Source organism: Dermacentor silvarum, chromosome 2 (genome assembly GCF_013339745.2).
Source record: "Dermacentor silvarum isolate Dsil-2018 chromosome 2, BIME_Dsil_1.4, whole genome shotgun sequence".
NCBI lineage: Eukaryota > Metazoa > Arthropoda > Arachnida > Ixodida > Ixodidae > Dermacentor > Dermacentor silvarum.
Window position 1 is genome coordinate 261,547,954 of NC_051155.1, and position 22,629 is coordinate 261,570,582.

At 49.2% G+C, this 22,629-nt stretch overlaps 2 protein-coding genes across 2 annotated transcripts in view; one reads left to right on the plus strand and one right to left on the minus strand.

Annotated features, from left to right (window-relative positions):
- Positions 1–16,923, plus strand: part of LOC119440828 (uncharacterized) — a 70,054-nt gene extending 53,131 nt beyond the window's left edge. The window contains exons 6-10 of the mRNA XM_037705698.2: positions 716–808; positions 7,751–7,810; positions 8,316–8,407; positions 14,193–14,256; positions 16,864–16,923. Coding sequence (XP_037561626.2) covers positions 716–808; positions 7,751–7,810; positions 8,316–8,407; positions 14,193–14,256; positions 16,864–16,923 — 369 coding nt within the window. The remainder of the gene's footprint in view (positions 1–715; positions 809–7,750; positions 7,811–8,315; positions 8,408–14,192; positions 14,257–16,863) is intronic.
- A 3,222-nt stretch (positions 16,924–20,145) lies between these two features.
- The window catches only part of LOC125943601 (uncharacterized), a 20,189-nt gene continuing 17,705 nt past the window's right edge, over positions 20,146–22,629 (minus strand). The window contains exon 6 of the mRNA XM_049663070.1: positions 20,146–20,286. Coding sequence (XP_049519027.1) covers positions 20,146–20,286 — 141 coding nt within the window. The remainder of the gene's footprint in view (positions 20,287–22,629) is intronic.

Below are 22,629 nucleotides of genomic sequence, written 5' to 3' on the forward strand. Positions count from 1 at the left end.
TATGGTATCTATTGAAACTCACTTGAAATTGGGAAACGTTTAAAGTGGAGGATCAATCGGCGGCATATACGTACAAAACATTGCTGTTCATTGACCCCGACTCAATATGTGCGTTCGGAGTTTTAGGTAACGAAATTGCGTAAAATCAAACCCTCATTTGTGTGGTGCTTGGCATTTAGAATGCAATCATATAGATCTGCATGTGCGCACGTGTAAACTGTATGAACAACGCGCATTGCAACCGACTTTGACATTTCCGTGAAATCTGCAAGGAGACTTCATATGCGCCACCGACTAACAAAGGCGAGGTGTTGCCAAGGAAATTGACAGCAGTTATGCTTACTCTGTGCTTTAAGCATATCTTATCGCTTCATATGCAGCTTGTCCTGTGGTTATGAAACCGATCGCAGCTAAAATTAGGGCCTAAAATTAGGTTTTGTACGTTGTTAATTGAGGCCCAGTCTCCTTTTCGCAATGCAATCCCAGCTCACTTGTCGCTGGCGATTGGCTCTGGACAGTGCACCAGCGATCAGTGAACACTCAAATTGGTATCAGTGACATACATTTTTACTCTAGTACCGACATTTGCACTTTAGAAAAAGGTAATATACTATAACTTCTAGATTGTCGTGAAATACAAATCTGCGTGCGATTCCCACTGTATGACGGTAAGAACTTTAGTAGAAACGAAACTCGACTTTTCCACATGTAACAGGAGGCATGTCAGTGGTTGTCAACGGTCGAAAACGAATGCGGGAAGAAGTACCGGGAATTCATCAAGAAGCATGGCCATAGAGCTGTTAAAGAGGTATGTCAGCTTCGCCTGTTGAAGTTGTCGTTCCTATATGACCCTTTTATGAGCGGATAGGTAATATAAACCGAGCTTTCCTGCCGTGTTTTAATAATGCTTCATAGTGCGCATATTAGGACCACCCACCTAATCACATTTGGCAACTGCGTAGATGCGCATAGCGCAATCGGAAAATAAAATTGTTTAAAAAAAATATTATTCTGGGAATCACTCATAATAGCTGTGGTTGCTTTGGTGTAGACATTAAAATGGGGGTGTTGGTCTTCAAGCAGGCCTCGATGTGGCGTTACAGAAGGCTATCCGAAAGGCAGGTCTGGTTACCGGCGAGCGCGAGCTAGAGCGTCAACAACAACCACACTCATCGTCGTCTTCTTTCCCCAGACATCGAAGCGCGGTCAATCGCCTTCAGTACAATTACCCCCCGCGGAATAAGGAGCCATCCTGGCGATCTAGGGGCAAGAAAACACAGGGGGATCGTAGCACTGCTTGAGTCTGGACACGTGGACAATTTCTTGGCCACGACGACGATGGTCCGAAGACGGTTCTAACGGCTCGATGAGATAGTTCACCGGAGATGTTTGTTGAAGTACACGATATGGTCCCTGGTACTTGGAGACCAGCTTCGTTGAAAGGCCAGGTGTAGTGGACGGGACACGCAGCCAGACTAGCGAGCCAGCAGCATAGCACGTAGGAGTAGCGGAGGCATCGTGGTGTTCCTTCTGGCGCCACTGGTCTTGTGATGTGAATGAACGTGCAAGTTGGCGGCATTCTTCAGCGTATGTAGCTGCTTGAGATAGAGTCGTGGACTCGGAGGCGTCGGGTCGGTATAAAAGAATAGTGTCCATGGTACAAGAAGGTTCGCGTCCGTGAAGGAGAAAGAAAGGGGAGAATCCAGTGGTGCTTTGAATGGCGGTGTTATAAGCGTACGTAACAAAAGGTAGCACTCGGTCCCAATTGGAGTGATCTGACGAGACGTACATAGCAAGCATGTCGCCCAGGGTGCGGTTAAAACGTTCTGTCATCCCGTTGGTCTGTGGGTGATAGGCACTGGTGGTGCGGTGAACGACACGGCATTCACGAAGCAATGCTGCGATAACGTCGGAGAGGAACACACGACCACGGTCACTCAGCAACTCTCGAGGAGTTCCATGACGAAGGACGAGATTGTGAAGAATGAAAGTGGCAACGTCTTTTGCTGTGGACGACGGAAGAGGTGAAGTTTCGGCATACCGTGTGAGGTGATCGACGGCAACGATTATCCAACGGTTACCGTCTGGTGTACTGGGAAGGGGACCGTAGATGTCAATGCCGACGCGGTCAAATGGTCGGGCGGGGCATGGCAGAGGTAATAAGGGGCCAGCGGCGTGTTGAGGAGGAGTCTTGCGTCGCTGGCACGTGGAACATGACCGAACATACTGGCGAACATAACGGTACATGCCACGCCAGTAGTACCGAAGCCTAATACGTGAATACGTCTTCAGGAAACCTGCGTGGCCACATTGTGGGTCGTCGTGGAAAGTGGAGCAGATTTCGGAGCGCAGGTGGCGGGGAATGACGAGGAGCCACTTACGGCCGCCGGGGGTGTAATTCCGGCGGTACAGCACGTTTTCCCGAGTGGTGAAGTGTTCAGCCTGCCGACGCAATGTCCGAGAAGTGGGAGCAGAAGTCCGGCCAGACTGAAAGTCTAGAATGGAAGCCACCAACGGGTCCTTGCGCTGCTCAGATGGCATGTCAGAGATGGCAAGAGCGCTGGTATCGTAGGTAGTATTTGTGAAGCAGACAGGGTCGGGAGGCAAGGGTGAACGGGAGAGGGCGTCTGCATCCGAATGTTTCCGACCAGAGCGATACACGACGCGGATGCCGTATTCCTGGAGGCGCAATGCCCATCGAGCGAGGCGACCACTTGGATCTTTCAGTGACGACAACCAGCACAGGGCGTGGTGGTCGGTCACTACGTCAAATGGGCGCCCGTACACGTAAGGACGAAATTTCTCTATGGCCCAAATTATGGCAAGACATTCTTTTTCAGTCACCGAATAGTTGCCTTCGGCTTTGTTGAGAGTTCGGCTTGCATAGGCAACGGCGTACTCTTCAAACCCATCTTTATGTTGAGCAAGAATAGCGCCTAACCCGACACCGCTGGCGTCCGTGTGGATCTCAGTGGGTGCAGAGGGGTCGAAGTGTCGCAGTATAGGAGGCGACGTAAGGAGACGGCGCAATTCGTTGAAAGCGTCGTCGCAAGCAGGAGACCAAGCCGAAAGGTTATGACTGCCAGCGAGGAGCTTGGTCAAAGGGTTGATGATCATAGCGAAATTGCGGATAAAGCGTCGGAAATAAGAACATAGGCCGATAAAGCTGCGGAGATCTTTCATGGTACTTGGTTTGGGAAACGCGGAAACGGCTGTAAGTTTGGCAGGGTCGGGGAGAATACCGTCCGTCGAAACAACATGACCTAGAATCGTAAGCTTTCGAGCGGCGAAGTGGCATTTCTTCAAGTTCAGTTGCAGTCCTGCAGCTGAGAGGCAAGCGAGAACTTGTTCGAGGCGAGTTAGATGGGCCGCAAAATCGGAGGAAAAGACCACAATGTCGTCTAAATAACAAAGGCAAATATGCCACTTGAGGCCTCGAAGGATCGTGTCCATCATGCGCTCGAAAGTAGCAGGCGCGTTGCAGAGGCCGAAGGGCATGACTGTGAACTCATACAGGCCATCGGGCGTCACAAAAGCCGTTTTTTCGCGATCGGCCTCTGCCATCGGCACCTGCCAGTATCCCGAGCGCAGATCTAAGGACGAGAAGAATTCTGCTCCCTGTAGGCAGTCCAGGGCATCGTCGATGCGTGGTAGAGGGTACACATCCTTGCGGGTTATTCGATTAAGACGGCGGTAATCCACGCAGAACCGGATGGATCCGTCCTTTTTCTTTACCAGCACAACTGGAGAGGCCCAGGGACTGCTGGAGGGCTGGATTATTCCACGTTTCAGCATATCGTCTACCTGCTCATCGATGACACGGCGTTCTTCAGTCGACACACGATATGGGCGCTGGCGCAATGGTGCTTGTTGACCGGTATCGATCCGATGAACAACTGCTGATGTTCGACCTAAGGAAGACTGGTTGTGGTCGAAGGAGGCTCGAAAACGCTGCAGGAGTTGCACAATCAAGTTGTGCTGCGCAGGTGTGAGGGCGGAATCGACGGCATTTAAGAATATGTCGTCAGGATCGTCGGTGTCAGCGGCAGGAGCGATGGCACAAATCGGTAGTGATGCCTTATCGCCAAGCATTGCATCCTCGAAAAGGCAGTCAAAAGTCTAGAAGCTTCCCAGACACTCGCCGCGTAGTAGAAGTGACGGACATTCAGATACATTGCACACGTAGATAGCCGCAGAACCATTGCAGAAGTTGATGACAGCCCACGGGAGGAGGAAGTTTCGGCGCCGAGCAGGAGCTGCAGATGGCGAAAACAAAACAGGTGAGTTGGCGGCGGCAGGCGAAAACACCGGTACCAGAACGACGGACAAAGGGGCGATGTGGACATCAGCCGCGGCAAACACTTTAGGGGGAGCGTGGTCATCGAGGTCAGGGTACGGCGTCGACAATGTGAGTTCGGCACGCGCGCAGTCCACGAGGGCTTGATGAGTAGACAGAAAATCCCATCCTAGGATTACGTCGTAGGATGATCGGGGCAGGACGACAAACTTACGGCATACATAACATTTTGAATAATTACACGGGCTGTGCACTGAGCGGTAGGCTTGACGTGATGCGAGGTCGCCGTACGCAGGGAAACATCGGTAAGCGGGGTGGTCACTTTTCTCAGATCGCGGCACAATTTTTCGCTAATTACAGAAACAACAGCTCCTGTGTCGACAAGTGCACGTACGGCGATACCTTCTACCAATAAATCAATTTCGTTAGGCGGGTAAAAATGAGGTCTTGGAGAGTTCGATGACGGCGCAGTTCTTGCCTCGGGAACTGCGGCTGTTAGTTTTCCTCTCGTGCGGGGCTAGGTCGGCGAAGCATCGGGGAGATGGATCGGCGACGGGGAGAAGATGACCGGCGTGAGTCATACGGGCGGCGTGTAGAAAACGGGTCGGCGACGGGAGAAGGAACTCGTGGTGAGTGCTCAGCACCTTGATAGGTTGGCGAAGCCACACCATGTTGAGAGCGGAAGCTGCGACGGTGACAGTGGCGGGCTATATGGCCCGCAAGACCACATGCGAAGCATATGGGCCGGTTATCAATGGTACGCCACGGATTCACAACAGATGGTCCGGTGGGCGCAGAAGGATGGGGCACCGGGCGTGAGGGTGGCGGCGACGTGTAGAAGGACCCGGTGGCACGGTAGGCGCCAGAAAGAGATGGGGCCTGTGGTCTGGCAAGAGCGGCAGCGTAAGTTAATGGCGTAGGGACAGGCAACGCCGGCGGGGCAGTTGGTAGTGCCTGGGCGACTTGCGTCTCAATGAAATGACGAAGAGGTGGATCTAAAGATGACGGCGCTGGCTCAGGTGGGTGGGCGACAAGGGAAAGTTGACGTGCAACTTCCTCGCGGATGAACTGCTTTATGTGTGGCAGCAAAATGGTGTGATCGGCAGTGGCGTCGCTGTCAAGGGTGGAAATGTCTGCTGTATCTTGAGCAGCACGGCGCGTCGACGCACGCTGCTTTCGCAGCTCGTCGTAAGTCTGGCAGAGTTGTATCACGTCGGCTACCGTCTGGGGGTTCCTAGCGACAAGCATCTGAAATGCGTCGTCGTCGACTCCTTTCATGATTTGCTTTATTTTTTCTCCTTCAGTGAGAGATGGGTCGACGCGCTTGCACAGGGAGAGAACATCTTCGATGTAGCTTGTAAACGTCTCCTCCCTGCGTTGGACTCGACTGCGCAAGCGCTGTTCCGCGCGAAGCCGGCGCACGGCGGGACGACCGAAGACCTCCGCGACGGCTGCCGTAAAGGTCGACCAGCTCGTGATTTCGGTTTCATGGTTTTTGAACCAGAGGCCGGCTACATTAGTGATGTAAAAGTGAACGTTCGTGAGCTTGGCGCGGTCATCCCATTTGTTACTAGAGCTCACTCGTTCGTACTCGGCGATCCAATCCTCGACGTCCTGGCCGTCGGTGCCGCTAAATACAGGTGGGTCCCGTTGTCGGGGCACGCCAGCACAGTGGATTGTCGTTGGCACGGGAGCAGCTTGCGATGGGCCAGGATCAGTCATGGTGAAAGCTGATGGTAGCGTACGGCTGCGAAGTTCCAGGATGGACAGTACCCCGCTACCTCCACCACTTAAAATGGGGGTGTTGGTCTTCAAGCAGGCCTCGATGTGGCGTTACAGAAGGCTATCCGAAAGGCAGGTCTGGTTACCGGCGAGCGCGAGCTAGAGCGTCAACAACAACCACACTCATCGTCGTCTTCTTTCCCCAGACATCGAAGCGCGGTCAATCGCCTTCAGTACAACATATTTATTTACTTCAGCATGTGCAACATTACCATTTTTAATTTGACATCTAAACGCAAAATAATAAATAAGTAATCAAACTTATAAAATAAATGAAAAAAAGGTTGTCGAAGACGGGAGGACAGCCATCTTTTCCTTTCGATGTCTTATAGGAATTGTCCTCATTCATGACCTCAAAAATTGCATATAGATATTTAATAAGTTCCACAGATTTTGAACAGCGGAGCTGTTAAAGCCTGGCGTTAGTCCGTAACGTGCGCACAGAGATTGTGGGCCAATCTTGGTGGTAGTGCAGAAATGGCCCAAGCGCAATGGAACATACCCCTGTGAACTAGCGAAGCTGAGCTTGGCTGTCTAGCTAAGCATGGTTGGGACTATATAAGCTTAGTCAATTATCGATAGCCAATCGATAGCCAACCAATAGCGAATCGATAATCGATCAACAAATTCCGGAAAATGCTGGGGATGACTTGGTAGTGATTAGCCTAGCCCAAAAGCCAGGACAAAATAGGTGCCCATCAGCTCCGGTCTCTCTTTGGCATTGCGCCTCCAGTGCAAGCTACGCTTAATTGCTTGTATAAGCTGGTTTATAGATTGCATTTATAAAGCAAATGCATAGTCGCTGTATAGCGTTCACCTTCCTTTGGCGTAACACGCCAATGTTTGTTTTCGTGGCCATATGTGCAAGAGTGAACCGGATGCTGAGGAAGCTAGTAGCCTGACTATAGGATAACGACAATGACGACGACAGGTTCATCGGCGCAGATGTCATTGGGTCGGACGGATGGAAACTTCACAGACAGTTTGGGGTTTTGTAGCGTTAGCTACACTGGCCTAGCCAAGCCCGTTTCGCGCGGCACATAAAGAGCCGTGCTGCGCATGCGCTAGGATCAGTGATGTCACACGGCTTGCGCACCGGAGCCACCGGAGCCGGCACCTCTCGCGCACTCCGCCGCCGCCACGCGCGACTCAGCGCCGCCGGTCTGCGCATTCCAGAGGAGTGACGTCGTAGCCGTGGTAGACGCACTGGCGCCGGCGCGCGCTCGCTATGGAGTCGCCGTCTGACACTGCGCTGGAGCCGCTGCGCTTCTGACTGGCGTTTGCCAGTGTGGTATAGCCACGGAGAAGGAGAGCGCAAATGCTGCTCAACAGCGCAGAAGAACGGAGAAGCTTGACTCATCGGATCCTGAAGTAGTTGCCTGGCAATTAGCGGTTGAGCGTAGGAGACAACCAGGAAAGCTAAGAATAATCAGCTGAACCTTTGCTAACGCTACGTATATCCTGGCATAGCCGAGCTAAGCCACTGCAACTTTTTTTACGGTATGGAAAGTGCGGTTGTGCAAAACGTTAAAGAAGAAAAAGCTTAAAACATACGCAAAGCTTTGCTAAAATTATAGAAGAACTGCAAGCCAAAGCTTAAACCTATGTCAGCCTAAGACAGAAGGATTGCTTATGTCCCTGTCATTTGCATGCATTTATTTCTTTTCCCAGTTTGATGTCTATATCAAGCCATGGTCATTGGATCCTTCAACCCTTGTCAAATCTTTAAAGGTAAGAAATAAGTAACGTGTCTGTGAGTGATAAAGAAAACTGTGATGAAAATCAGAATTCAAAAAAAAAAAAAATTCAGAGGTGGATACATCTTCACAAAACGGACGCGAACTGCACTTGTGATTAGTGTCAGACATGAGGTGATGTCCACATTTGCCCAGCACACACGTTTGAATCGATAATGAGGGAGTATAGCCATAATAATAAAATGCATAATTTGATGAATGCGAAGAAACAGTTCGAGGTCTTGTATTTGAGGACGGTTATAGGCCCTGAGCGGCATCTAGTGTTTGTTTAGCCGAAGTAGATAGGGATTCATCACTGTAACTGGCAAAATATTATATTTCAGGCGACTTTGACACGGGCTTTTGCATTTGATCTATGTTTGCACCGTCATCTCTAAATAGCGCTTGCAAGTTTATCTGATGACTTTCCTAGTGGTCTACCACTTTTGATTCAAAACATTTTAAATACGGCTATCTGTTACGTCTACTACGCTGTCTAGGCCGCTGCAGCATCTCCTCAGGTCGAGCAGAAGGCGTCATCTGCATCGTGGGACGCCTCCAAGGTCCCATATAAGCTTTCCACCTTTCAAAGGTAAGTGCGCTTTTATGTTAATAAAGCCGTGTAATGAATGCGACTGAGCAAACGCAAACACAAAGAGAAGTGTAGTGTTAATGGTGTTAATAATACGGTAAGAAGAACGAAGTAATTTTTCACAATATATATTCTTCTGCAGGAAAAAAAGAAAACGAAATGAAACTGCACAAAGACAACTAAGGAAGCAACGTTATGTGTCTGCGACCACACTGCAAAATAATGGGAATTTTCAACGCCGTATTCAAAGTCTTAAAGAAATGCTCGCCAGAGGCGGTGGATCGGTGGATAGGACCACCGAGCCACCGTTATTTGCCCTTTTCGCGGAGCAGTTTGCAGTAGAGAAACGAGATGGCGCATACGGCGACGCGTCATACGTCTCCTCAGCGACCGCGCGCGAATACGAAACCATTACCGCTTCTACCTCGCTTGTGTGCGATCAGCTGTCGGAAATGCAACTGGTTTCCGCTAAAGCACTGTGCTCCATTCATGCTGGTTTGAATCGTGTGGATTGAAGACGCATGCAGTAGTTGGCTGCAAAAATAGTGAGTGGCATATTAAGGAATGTAATGTATATATGGGGCCAAGTTCGCGGACCGCTGCTGCAACTGTCCGTACGTGTTTCCGGCACTTTGAGATGTACGGCTTTCCTCGAGGATACACAGATTTGCTCATCTGCCAGCGTTGTATTGCTAACCTTCAAAGAAAGGGCTTCAGCCCCGGTACGTCGGCAATAGTGAGTACCGCTCGTTAAACAATGATAACGGGAGTATCGCGGCTTCCTGCCATAGTATGTTTTGTGCACAGTATCTACACACATCTACCCCAACCAGCACGGAAACTTACACCAACTCTTTCGGCAATATGTCAAGAATAAGTGAATGGGCGCACACTTGAATAGATGCGCACTACAATAAGTGACGGTACTACACCGATAGCGCAGGAATGGTCGAAGCTGAATGTTTCTTGACGGTCCACAAGAGTAAGCGAGTTACTAGCAATAATCCGCACTTTATACAAGGTATTACAATGTGAAAAACAGCTACGTTTTAAGTCTCGTGCGTAGCAAGAACAAGTATACCGGAACTGAGCACACCCGCGAGTGATTAGGCAGGAAATAATGAGATAGTGACCGCACCGAGGAGCTTTACTGGGTCAAAAACATGACAATCCACTGCTACAAAATATTTGCGAAATAAAAAACAAAGAGCGAAACACGCTTATCCTGATTAGAGTCATATGCGGAAATTTTGAATAGTTTGGAATACATATTTAGCCCCGCTTTTAGAGCAAGCACCATATACGCCGCTCGGAACGTTTGGACATAGCTTAATCAGCTCCGAAAGCACTTTTGCATGTTCTCTGAAACTGCGGCCAAAGCTTCCTGTCGTCCACCCTGACACCGTCTACGATATCTCCCGAAACAGAGGTTTGCTAAGCCGCACCGGCGTCATACACATCCATTGTAAGCACAGAGGCAACGGAGGCAGTTGAGGCAAGCAATGGACGCGTCACGACGTGATCAAACATGGCAGTGCCCACAGGATCGCCGCGAAAATGGTCAATACGTACAGTCATAGGTAGCGGTACAAGGTAGATATTGAAGGAAAAAAGAAAGATTAAGGAGGTGTACTCAAAAATGCTAAATAAAAACATGTATACCATACCTGAATAAATCAAGCAGGCTTTGGGTGACTATTTGTCACCGCCCCGTTTCAAAGCCGATGCTACTAAATCACCATCATCGTCATGGCGGTGCGTCGCAGAGGACGACGTCGCAAGTTCGATTCGCGACTATGGCGGCCGAATTCATGTGTGAGAGGGAGGGTGGCGGAAGGCGGAAAAGACCGCATACCATGGTCTAGGTGCACGATAAAGGACTGCAGGTGGTGAATATTGATCCAAAGCACTACATAGCAGTTTCACTCATAACGCACGGTGTGGATTTGTGACGTTAAACCCAACGACTTGAGCTTGAGCCATAGTCTTGGTAATGACCTGGAAATTCCGGGATGTTTTCGTTCTTCTTCTTCTTCTTTCTGGGGTTTTACGTGCGAAAACCAGTTCGGATTATGAGGCACGCCGTAGTGGAGGGCTCCGGATTAATTTTCACCACCTGCGGTTCTTTAACATGCACTACAACGCAAGCGCACGGGCGTTTTTGCATTTCGCCTACATCGAAATGCGGCCGCCGCGGCCGGGATATTTTCGTTCCTGTGATGATTACGATAATCCATATTCTTGGCGAGGCAACAAGCAAGACGGGCTATATATTCACAGTATGTACACAATTCACAGAGACAAGTCCACAGCAGGCAATCACTGAAGCGTCGTACTCTCTAGCCACCAACTCGTGCTCCTCTTCCTGAACGTTGTGCAGAGCAGTATAACAAATAAACTGGCGAGTAACCTGCAGTGTCGTGGCGTGATGAATTGTACGCGAATGCGACAAAAGAGAGAGCAGTGTCCCAGCCACGATGGTCATCAGAAACAAATATGGAGATCATGTCCGTTACTGTTCGATTAAGCAACTCAGTAAGTTCGTTCATCTGTGGATGGTGTGCCGTAGTGAGCTTGTGTTTGGTCAAGCATGAGCGAAGCAAGTGGACGACAGCCCTAGAAACTAATTAGATATCGCGTCACTAAGACGTTGACGAGGAGTGCCATGGTAAAGAAAAATGTCTTGCAAAAGGAACTCGGGTGCGTCTGTTGCGCAGAAAGTTGGGCGGGCTCTGATGATCGCAAACCGAGTTGTACAATGGGTTGCGACGGTAATGGACTTGTTGCTGGAGTCACATGTGATACAAGATCCGAGAAGGTCTACACTAACATGATAGAAGGGTTCTGCCAGAATATTAAGAGGATGGAATCGATCAGCATCGAGCACAGACAGATTTTTCCAGCGCTTGCATAACTCGCAAGAAGCGACATAGTGGCGGACGGATCGGTATAGGCCAGACCAGAAGAATCGTGGCCGAACACAGTCGTACGTACCAGATTTACCGAGGGGACCAGGAGTTCGTACATTGTGCAGCTGGGACAGAATGGTGGTACGAAGATTCCGGGGAATGGCAACTAGCACCTGAGGTCCACTATAGGTACACGCTGCGCCGATATAAAGTGCCTTCCTTAATTACGAAATTGCGAAGCGAGAGATAATCATGATTCCAAGTATGTCTAGATCGAGGCACGGTTCGGTAGTGAGGTCCGCGAAAGCCGATAGCGAAAATACAGAAGCTGACGCATCGGCCGCAGGGACATCAGGAGGGTCGACGGGATGACGGAAAAAACCAGTCGACATGCTGGTGTACACGGCTGGATTTGTAGGCAACTTGGCACGAGTATTCCCGTAGGCATAGCGCCCAGAGACCTAAGCGACCAGCGGGGTATTCGAGGGACGAAAGCCAGACGAGCGCATGGTGGTCTGCAGTGACCGTAAATGGCCGACCGTATAAATGAGGGAAGAATTCCGCTCAAGTTCGGTGATGGTATAATTCCGCTAAGCTGGAAAAAAGCAGACTGCTGGCGTATGCAATCACGCCGTCATGGCGGCACTGGCGTTGGCATAAAATGTCGCCGATCCCATGACTACTGTCATCAGTGCGGGCTTCCGTAGAAGCAGACGGGTTGAAGTATGCCACAATGGGTGGAGATGTCGGCTAGAGGTACGGGGATCGATACCCCACACCAGCACCAAGAATGTTGCGGAGAGAAGAAGCAAGACGGAAATATATTTACACTGTGTACACAATTCACAGAGTCAAGTCCACAGCAGCCCAATCACTGAAGCATCTTCTTCAGGCCGAAGCTCGTGCTCCTGTGCCTCAATTGTGTGTAGAGTAGTGTAACAATAACAAGACTTAGTGTACGCATTGCTGCCACGCAACAGGAGCTCTCGCAAAAGTTTGTGAAAAGTTTGGTGGTGGAGACAACAGTAAAAAAACAATGCTTTCACAAGATTTGTTCGCGAGAAACATGCTTTGTTTTGTTTTTTGCCTCTCTGCGACACGTGTGAGCCCCTTGCACAGTAGTGCTGGTGCTTCGTGCTATTTCGCAATCAGATGGGCTAGACAAGGTCGGCTGGCGGTACTCCTATGTTGGTGCTGCTGCTTTACCAACACGGATAATTCGTGTTATTGGCTTCCGATCTATTGGATCGCATGTACAAATTTCAATTACGTGACCTTTCTATAAATACGAAGGAGAGAGACAGTGAACGGGGAATATGGACAGCAGACACGAATTTGCAGTAAGAACCATGACAGTTGTCCCGTCGACGAGGGTGGTAATGGGCACATTGCTTCCTCTACCTTCATCCTTTCCTGAACAGACAAGGTCTGAGGCTACAAGCAGAGAAAGGAATGCAACTGATGTTTCACAGAAAACTAAGCACGTTGTTGACTGCCACAGGGATGCTTGCTCAGCCATGGATGCATTTATAGTTGTATCACGGATATTTCCCTATATTCTATATAGGTTATATTTTAATTATTTTTTCCCGGCAATTTTACCATTTTAGCAGTAACTGTGATTTCCTAATAGCACCCAAATCTTGGACAACCCCGCACATTGGATATGAGCCACCATTAAAGGAAAACGAAACTTAATGAAACTAGCGCAATCAAAAACTGAACTCGACACACTTGACACTGCCAGTTTCTGGTGCACTTGTCCTGGTCTTCAACTCGCTACGTTTAGTGACCTTATGAATCACAAACGAGCCAATATAGCCAGATGAAATGCTTTGAAGTTACTTGGTTAAAGACAGCGCTGTTAACACAATTGTGCAGGTGTACTTATTGTAATAAAATTCAGTAGAACTGCAGAAGGGTTCGCATTTCAGCTGGTTTGTTCTTCAGTTAATGATGAATAAATTTTATTGAAAATGAGTAAATGAAAGATTATATAATTCGCCCCCAGCTGGGTGGCTTCCTCAGTCCAAGATACCATGGTTCCTGGCCACCAGTGTGGCTCTGTCCACTAGTCGGGACTGGTCCTAAGGGCTGGAGCTGGTCAACGGGTCTCCCACTGCTCCGCGGTTGGTTAGGAAAGGGGGTGTGCACATGTCTTTTGTTCGCACTCCCATGCCACATGCTAGAGATCTTCGGGCACTTGACAGTCCTTACATTTCTAGCCGTAGTTCGTTGGATATATAGCGTGAAGCGCGGAAAAATGGTTTTCTGCATTTGTCTAATAGTGAATGCTTCTTCCTTGGATACGGTCGGGCTTGGGGGAGCATAGATTTTCCTTGGTAGTCTGTAACGCGCTACAATGTCCGTGTATGCTTTGGAATGCCCTCGTCTGTATCTCCTAGAGCGCGGTCGTGTAGCGAGGTACCACTGAGAGTATGTTCTCACTCAGCGGCGTGCGCCGCTAGATTACCAGCTAGGGGTTCGTGTCCCGGGGTCCCGATGGTTCTCCCGATGTGTATTTCGGGAGAATCTGATTCCCGCTAAGGTGTGGCAGGCCGAGGTTGATATTTCGACTATTTTATAATTCCTGCTGGCGGGTTGTGAGTATGATATAAACGTGTTGTTTCTTTGCCCGTAGTCGCCACGGGAGCGATTGCCGTCTCTTCTGCAGAGTCCGTCTCTAGGGTCTCCACGCAGGCCGCCGCGACTTCATCTCTCTTGTCTTGACCACGCTGATCGCGTTCTTGACTTAAAAAAAAAGAACCTAGCTACGCACAGGACATGGTCTTCCCATTCTTTGCGCCTTCTTCATTGCGCTGTTTATTGTGCAAAACTCCGTAAAATATCCAACTGCATACTGCTCACTAATGCAGGGCCTTGTTGACGTTGGTGGCGCCCAAGGCACGAGCTGCCGTGGAGGCACGAGAGGCTGCAAAGGTGAGTTTGACAACATGGTAGTAGGAGGAATGTTGTGATTTCATGCCTATAAATAGCTCTAATTCACCAAATAATAAACTATTGCAGAGGGAAACAATTCCTACGGATCACAAGGTTATTATTGTGGTTCGTGGTATGCATGAATAGCTTCAAATTTATCCAACACCTGAAATCACTTCAGTATTATCCTCTCCGAGCCCTGTATCCAACGCTGTGAACAACACCTGTCACCATTTTTAAAGTTAAAGTAGTAATGATAAGTCAAAATATTCTGGTGCACCAAAAAGCTAGATTCTAATGACAACACATGTCAAGCGCGTAATAAATTTGTTGCCAGTGGTTTGCTCGGAAAAACATACTTAGCGTGAGAACACACGCACGATGAGAAATGCATGTGTGAACAATTTCGATTACCGCCAGATAACGCGGCAATCGAGCATGAAAGGAAAATGAACATTATAATTTTTCTACTGCAAAAACTGGACGAATGGAGTTGCTGATGCGAGCATGTTGCCGGGCAATCTGTTCAGGCAAGTACATTTGCAGAATCGTTACAGACCGGTTGACAGGAAAAACAGACTTTAGAAAGATGTGTCGTTAGGATTTTGTTGGGTATAAGGCATGTACCAGTTCGAAAAAGAAGCAGACTTACACACTTTGTGCTTCCTTGACGGGACCCAGAAACTATTTTTACGATTGTGTAGAAGCGTATTGAGTCGGTAGGGTAGGTATTTCGGATCATTAAAAGATAGATTTAGGCGCTGTGCGCAAAGTGTGGAATTTATTACAAGGTTTTAAAATGTACATTCGTGTCCACGTACATACAATCATGGATCATTTTTACTGATGAAAGCTGGAGGCCCTCAAGTCACGGATAAATAGGTGTGATTGTCACTGCACGTGGAAGCCTACCACGCATTTGGGGATGGGTGGCTCCCTGCTGCCCATATGCATATGTCGTCCGCATGTGCGCTAATCTAGCCCGTGTTAGGTAGTTAAAATGCAAGGCCAAACAATGTAACATTGAAGCCAGTTCAAACGAGGACTCACCCTTGTGGAACACCTCGGGTATACCATAATCTTTAGTGGAATATCGATACTCACAGTAATACACCACATATTCCTTGGTATAGTCATAGACCGGCGACCATCTTGGTAAAGACACGTCACTGCACTGAAGTCATAGCGGATGAATTTCGTTCACGTCCTTCACGTAGTGACAGGAACAAGATGGGGCGCCTCGGAGTGATCACTACTCCACCAACCAGTATTCGTAGAGTGTATACGGCAGTGCATTCCGGTACTCTCAAGCATGGGCCTTAGCTGTGTGCACACGCTGGAGAGCACTCAAGCTTAGGGATTACTTACGCCCTTTGATTTAAGGACTTTTGTCAACTTTTTAGGGACTATATCGCCCATCAAATATTCTACCGTCAACATTTTGTCCCGCCAGTATTCCGAGAACAATACAGTGGGTCCTGCCCAAACCTTTCGTAATGCGGCAGATCCTTGGAATTAGAAATAAAGTAATCTGTTGCGTCTATTGGCCTCAAGCAACTTACCGTTTTTTTTACGTTTATGCAGAGTACGGATAAATTGTGCACGTGTATACCAATGGATATGCCATACATACCCTTCCACTGCAGCCTTCGTTACCCAACATGATTATCGGTCGGTGGTTTAAACTAGGCCATAAGTCACATCAACTGCCGCAGAACTTTCTGCAATTCAGCGGCACTTCAATTTTCTTCGATACCTCCTAGTGCATAGAAGATATTCTCGATTCCAAGCGAGCTCTTCAAATGATTGGATGTGCTCCGCGCGAATAAGTGTTGCTGACCGATCCACAAGCGTACTCCTTGCCGTGCTCGAGAAATGCTCCCATCCTCATTCTCGGTATGGATTTTCTGTCTGCCCATTCTGCCTTATTGACTGTGGAACCGCCTTACTTCAGCTAGACCTACCGTGCTACCATGACGCTCCTACTACACGCCACCGCGCTTGTGCTCAGTGGATTACGTTAGGCTACCTCCTCAAGCCGTTTATGTATGTGAACTTGCGGTCTTGTTCGCCATTCCCGATGGTGATTACATCTTGACCCCGGTCGTTGACGTCGTATTCGCCAAAAACGTCGCTCTTCCTCACACGCTTATTAGAGTTGCAGATAATCACACGTCGCTACCCATACTGAACTTTAGCTGGTGCACGCAACTCATCCCAAGCGGCATGACTCTAGGCCACATTGCTTCTATCGATGAGTGTGCCGTTTCTGCATTCGTACCGACGCTTCTTTATCCTCTGCCCCTTCCTCTTTTCTCACATTCTCGTCGACGGTGATATTGACAAGATGATTGCGTTTGACCTCCTTCCTGCACAGACAGCCGATATACGGCGCGTATTGAAGTCCTACCGCGACATCTTTGACTTCAATGACCGTCCTTTGGACAGACATCTGTGGCCACTCATAAGATCAATTCTGGGGACACCAGCCCATTCAGACGACGTCCTTAACGCGTGTCCCATGCCGAGCGAGAAGTGATCAGCGTGGATCGACAAGATGCTCACCAAGGACGTCATTAACCTTCATGCAGTCCATGGGCATCACAGGTCGTCCTGGTGAACAAGAAAGATGGCAGCTGGCGCTCTGCGTCGACTACCACCACTTAAACAAGGTAACGCGCAAGGACGTCTACCCTTTGCCGCGGATCGACGACGCTCTCGACTGTCTACACGGCTCTGCATACTTCTCTTCTATCGACCTGAGGTCAGGCTACTGGCAGATCTCCGTCGATGATCACGACCGTGAAAAGACCGCATTTTTTACGCCCGATGGACTTTACCAGTTTAAGGTAATGCCCTTTGAATGTGTAATGCCCCACCACATTTGAAAGGATGAAGACTGCCTCCTCCGTGGATACAATGGTCACTTGCCTGTGTTACCTTGACGATGTCATCGTGTTCTCACCGACATTTGACAGTCACCTTAGCCGATTGCCGGCAGTTGTTGAGTTTTCAGGCGAGCACCTTCAGCTGAACTCTTCCAAATGCCGTTTTGACCGCCGCGAAATCACTTTGTGAGTGCTGAAGCGTGCATCTGACCCAGAAAAATTCGTGTTGTCAAAGACTTCCCTATACCACGTTTCACTAAAGACGTCCGGAGCTTTGTCGGCTTGTGTTCCTATTTTCGACGTTTTGTCAGGAACTTCGCCTCCGTTGCCCGTCCACTCAGGGACTCTTGAAGAAGGAAACGCCATTTTCTTGGGGTCCTGAACAGGCCACTGCGTTTCACACGCTCACGACGTTACTTACGTCACCACCCATCTTGGCCCACTTTGACCCTCAGCCCCTACTGAACTTCGCACCGACGCCAGTGGACATGGCATCGGCGCTGTTCTCGCCCATCAGCAACAAGGACGCGATCGCGTCATCGCCTATGCCAGTCGCCTTCTTTCCTCTTCGGAGTGCAAATTTTCGATCACTGCGCGCGAGTGCCTCGCACTAGTTTGGCTGTCGGAAAGTTTTGACCATACTTGTTTGCCGCACCTTTTCGGTCATCACAGACCACCATGCGCTTTGCTGGTTTCTTCCCTCAAAGATCCGACTGGACGACTTTGTCGCTGGGCACTGAAACTGCAAGAATACAGCTTTGACGTCACTTACAAGTCTGGCAGAAGCACCAGGATGCGGACCTGCCTATCCCGTCATCCAGTGGCCTCCCGACTTGTCAGCGCACGATTCCGACGCCTGTATCTTCGCGATATCCGATTTATCCGACATACGCACGAACAGCTCAGCGATGCCAATTTGCGGTCAATTATCCGCCGTCTACGCTCTCATGACTGTGCCCACCCTACAATTATCGAGCTTCGTGACGGCATCTTATACGACGCAATACCAGCTCCGATGGCCCAGAGCTTCTACTGGTTGTTCCCGAAACACTCCGTTCCACTGTCCTCGAACAGCTTCATGATGCCCCAACCGCTGGACATCTCGGAGCAACTCGCACGTACGATCGCGTTCGGCGTCGGTTCTTCTGCCCAGGCTCCCACCGCTCTGTGCGCCGTTACGTTGCTTCTGCGAGTCTTGCCAGCGCCACAAGCATCCATCCTTGTCGCCAGCCGGTCCTCTTCAGCCCATCGACATTCCCGGTGTCCCGTTCTACCGCGTCGGCCTGATCTCATCGGGCCATTCCCAACATCTGTGACTGGGAACAAGTGGATTGCCGTTCGCTACGGACTACGCGACACGATACGCTATCACGCGGGCACTACCGACAAGCTGTGCCACTGACGTTGCGGAATTCCTACTTTACGGCGTTATTCTTCACCACGGCGCTCCTCGACAGCTGCTGACCGACCGTGGTCGCTCCTTTCTGTCCAAAGTCGTCGACGACATTCTTTCGTTTCGTGTTCCCATCCGTCACAAGCTAACCACTGCCTACCACCCGCAACCAATGGGCTTACTGAGCGCCTCAACCGCACGCTGACCACATGCTCTCCATGTACGTTTCCTCAGACCACCGTGATTGGGACAGCACCTGCCTTATGTGGACATTCGCCTACAACTCGTCACGCCATGACACCGCTGGCTTTTCCCCATTTTACCTCTTGTTTGGCCGCCATCCCACATTGCCCTTCGAGACGCCTTTTACCATCACCTGTGCGCCCTGTTACCGACTACGCCCGCGATGCAGCTTCTCGGGCTGCACGGCTCGCCAGATTGCCAGGGATCGTCTTTCTGCCTCCCAGCTGTCCCAGAAGGCCCGCTACGATAGCCATCACAGAGTCGTTAATTATTCTCCGGGCTCTTGGTCCTCCTCTGGAGCCGCCTTGCCGCCACGTTGGCTTGTCTTCAAAGCTTCTTTCCCGATACTCCGGGCCTTACAAGGTCCTACGCCAGGTCACCGACGTCACGTACGAGATCACTCCATGGACAGTCGCTCATCTACCGCGTCCGCCCCTGATATCGTGCACGTCTGCCGCCTTTAAGCCTTATGTGCCGGACAAGATCCTACTGCTCCTTAAGCGCCGAGACGGCGCTCTCGACGGCGGGGGTTCTATGTTACGCGCTATGCCGAGCATGGAAGAATGCGCCAAAAAGGCGGTGAAGACGACGATCGGAGCAGCGCTCGTGTTGTTGTTCTGCCATCTTGCCTGCAGCCGTCTCTCTTGTATATATCGTGTAATATATTTTCCTATCCCTTTTGCTACTCTATCCCCGTGGCAATATAATGTTCCTGCATCTTACGTTGCGTTTTTAAATGTGGTGGTCACGTAAATTTAGCGGTTGCAGCCAGCTTGTACATAGCAACAAGCGACCGGCACGTTGCAGATACGACGCACCCGCACGGGTGCCCTATCTGAAAGCGATGTGCGACGTGCGCAAAGTGCGCGCCCGCGCGGACCTTATTGTCAACATGATCTGCGATGTTGACAAAGTGTGCCTAGTGCCAGTAGCTTCGTATGCGCGTGCCTTCGACATTTAGTTCGCGTTGAAGCGAGAGACAGCGCAAAGGTCAATTCGCTCGCTGCTGCTGCTGCTGCGCTTCCTCGCACCAGCGTTTCGATAGCGAGTGTCCGTGGTCATCGAACGAGATGTGTTAATGTTTACCTATGCGCGCGTGACATCGTGCTTGTTAATTTAGTGAATAAGCGAATGTTTACAAGTTTAGACGGCCGGTACAACTACTAGGTTGTGATGATTATGTTGTGGGCGCAGGCCTCAAACACACAAGGATGGCACAATGAACACAGATAGGCTTTAATGACACGGAGACGGGACTAGGACGACGTAGACGATAACACACAGAATGCACTTCTAGTTGTCTGTCGCTTATGCAGCGTCACTTTCAGATGAAGTCTAATAGCGTGTCGGTATCACACACTCACATCACGAGGAGTCGCAGTGATGACTCTGCAGCGGTTGGCGCATGGGATGGATGCCGGGGCGGAGGCCCGGCACACGACGAGCCACTCGCGTGACAGCTGGGTCGGACGTCAGCCCGCCACGGCTGTACCGGAACACGCCTGGCTGCACCGGAACACGCGGGCGTCGTATGCCCAAACAGCAGTGGAGCAGGCCGAATCAGGCACACGAATAGCCAGGCCTGTTTTCCAGCTCACCCAGGAACACCGGCCCAGGGTAGATGGACAGCTCGGCTCGTTCGGAACGAAAGCCCAGACCAAGCACAGGCTCAGACCGGCATAGGCTCAGCCCAGGTACAGCGACAGCCCGGACCGCTATCCCAGCTCAACCAGGAACACCGGCCTGGGGCAGGTGCACTGCTCGGCCCGTTCGGGACGTAAGCCCAGACCAAGCAGCTCAGACTGGTGACATGTTGTTGTTGTTGTTGTTGCCTCAAAACATGGCTCGTACCCACGAGGGGATTGGCCACACTGGATAAAATAAAACATGCACCTAACAACGAACAAAATGGTAAAGGTGAATAATCAAATGAAGATTTTGGTAACTCCTTAACACAGATTTTAAGATGTCCTATACTGAAATTAACTAATAAAAAAATTAAGAGAAAACTAACTACAAAAATAACAAGGTAACATGTCCCACGGTCGGTGCCCTAGCAGCGTAACCTTCCGGATGCTTCAATAAATTTGTGAACAGCAGTGATCATAGAGCCCTGACTTGTGCCTAATTGACAGGCCCAAAAGACAAAATGTTTGGCGTTGTAAGTGACAAACCCAGATTACTGCTTGGAAATAACAGAAACATTCTACGGAGGAGGAGAAGCGGTGGCAAGAAAGAAAGAAATGGTCAATAGTCTCCGGTTGATTACAAAACGAGCAGAGATCAGTGATTGATAAACCGGATCTATGAAGATAAAAATTTAGGCGGGAACTCTGCAGCGAAAAGTTGACAGCGTCACCTCACATTGGCGTGAAAGGCACTTGCTCGTGTTCCACCGAAATTTTAAATGTTGAAAATCGTCTGAAGAAAGTATGGACGAGTCATGGCAACTCAGCAATAAAAGGCGTTTAAATCTAGCTCCTGTTATAAAAGAGAAATCAGGAAGAATATTTATGACCGGACCATTTAGTGATGTCGAAGCGAGCGAGTCAGCTGATTCATTTAAAAAGATTCCACTATGTCCGGGGACCCAGACAAAGCGGACTTCGGATAAATTTTCTGGGGCAAGAGTCGAAAATATACTCAGTAGGTGTGACTGATTATTGGAAGTTAAATGTGTACAGACCGAAAGCGCATCTGTAACAACTATTACCTTAGAATTATGTGGACCAATTTTCGGATGGCAAGAATAACTGCCAGAAATTCTGCAAGAAATATGGAGTGTAATCAGCGAGACGAGAGCAAAAGACCAGTTGAGTTGATTCGAAAAGATGCCAACACCAGCCTTCTCTAAATTTTGTGATGCGTCCGTAGAAATAACCAAATGAGACGGAAATTGACTAAGATGGTCTTGAAAGGAGACCTTCAAGTATGCGCGCAGGAAGAAGTTTTGCGTGTTTGGAAAAATATCATCAAAAGTTAGTTTTATCTTGAATGAATTAGATTTGGAGAAATCAGGCGCGGAAGGCTAACTTGAAGTTTAGATAACAGCGATTGAACAAAATAATTGTGGCTGTCGGTAACGCCGCCATCCTGTTCTGAAAAATGATTCTGGTGAATTGATGAAAACGGGGCAAATTGGAAAGGGTGTATCATAAAGCTTCAGGAAAGTCAGGACAGTAAGTTGCTTAAATCTGGAATCAAGCGGAATAATTCCAGACTCCAGATAAAGAACATTATTAGCCACAAAACTTGGCAGCCCGAGGCAGAGACGCAGCGCTTGCCTTTCCAGTAGAATTAAAGGTCTTAGCTTGTATGCTGCACATCCTGAAAAAAGAACACAACCAAATTCTAGGATGGGCGGACGTAAAGCTTATAAATCATCAGCAACGTAGATCTACGCATCCCTGTGTTTTATTGCTGAACCGGCGCAACAATGCCATTGCACGTTCTCCTTTATTAGCATTTGCTTCTATTTGCTGCTGCCAGTTTAGCTTACCATCATAAGTTATCCCTAAGTACTTCAAAGTTGGAACTTGCGGAATCGGCTGATTACGATAATGAAGAGAATAGAGACAGGATTTGACAATGGAAACACCAGTAGAGCGCATTTCTTTACGTTAAGCGAAAAAGACAGGCCGTCCAGCCAGGACTCGAGTTCAGACAAATAAGATTGCAAAATTGGTATAACGTATTAATATCCCTTACTGATGAGAAAAATGCAATGTCATCAGCATAGAGATAGAGTTGTACATCCTGATGGATTGGCACAGAAGATAACAAAATATTGAACAAAAGGGGCGAAGAAACTGATCCCTGTGTACACCTCTCGTCTGATTATACGTATCC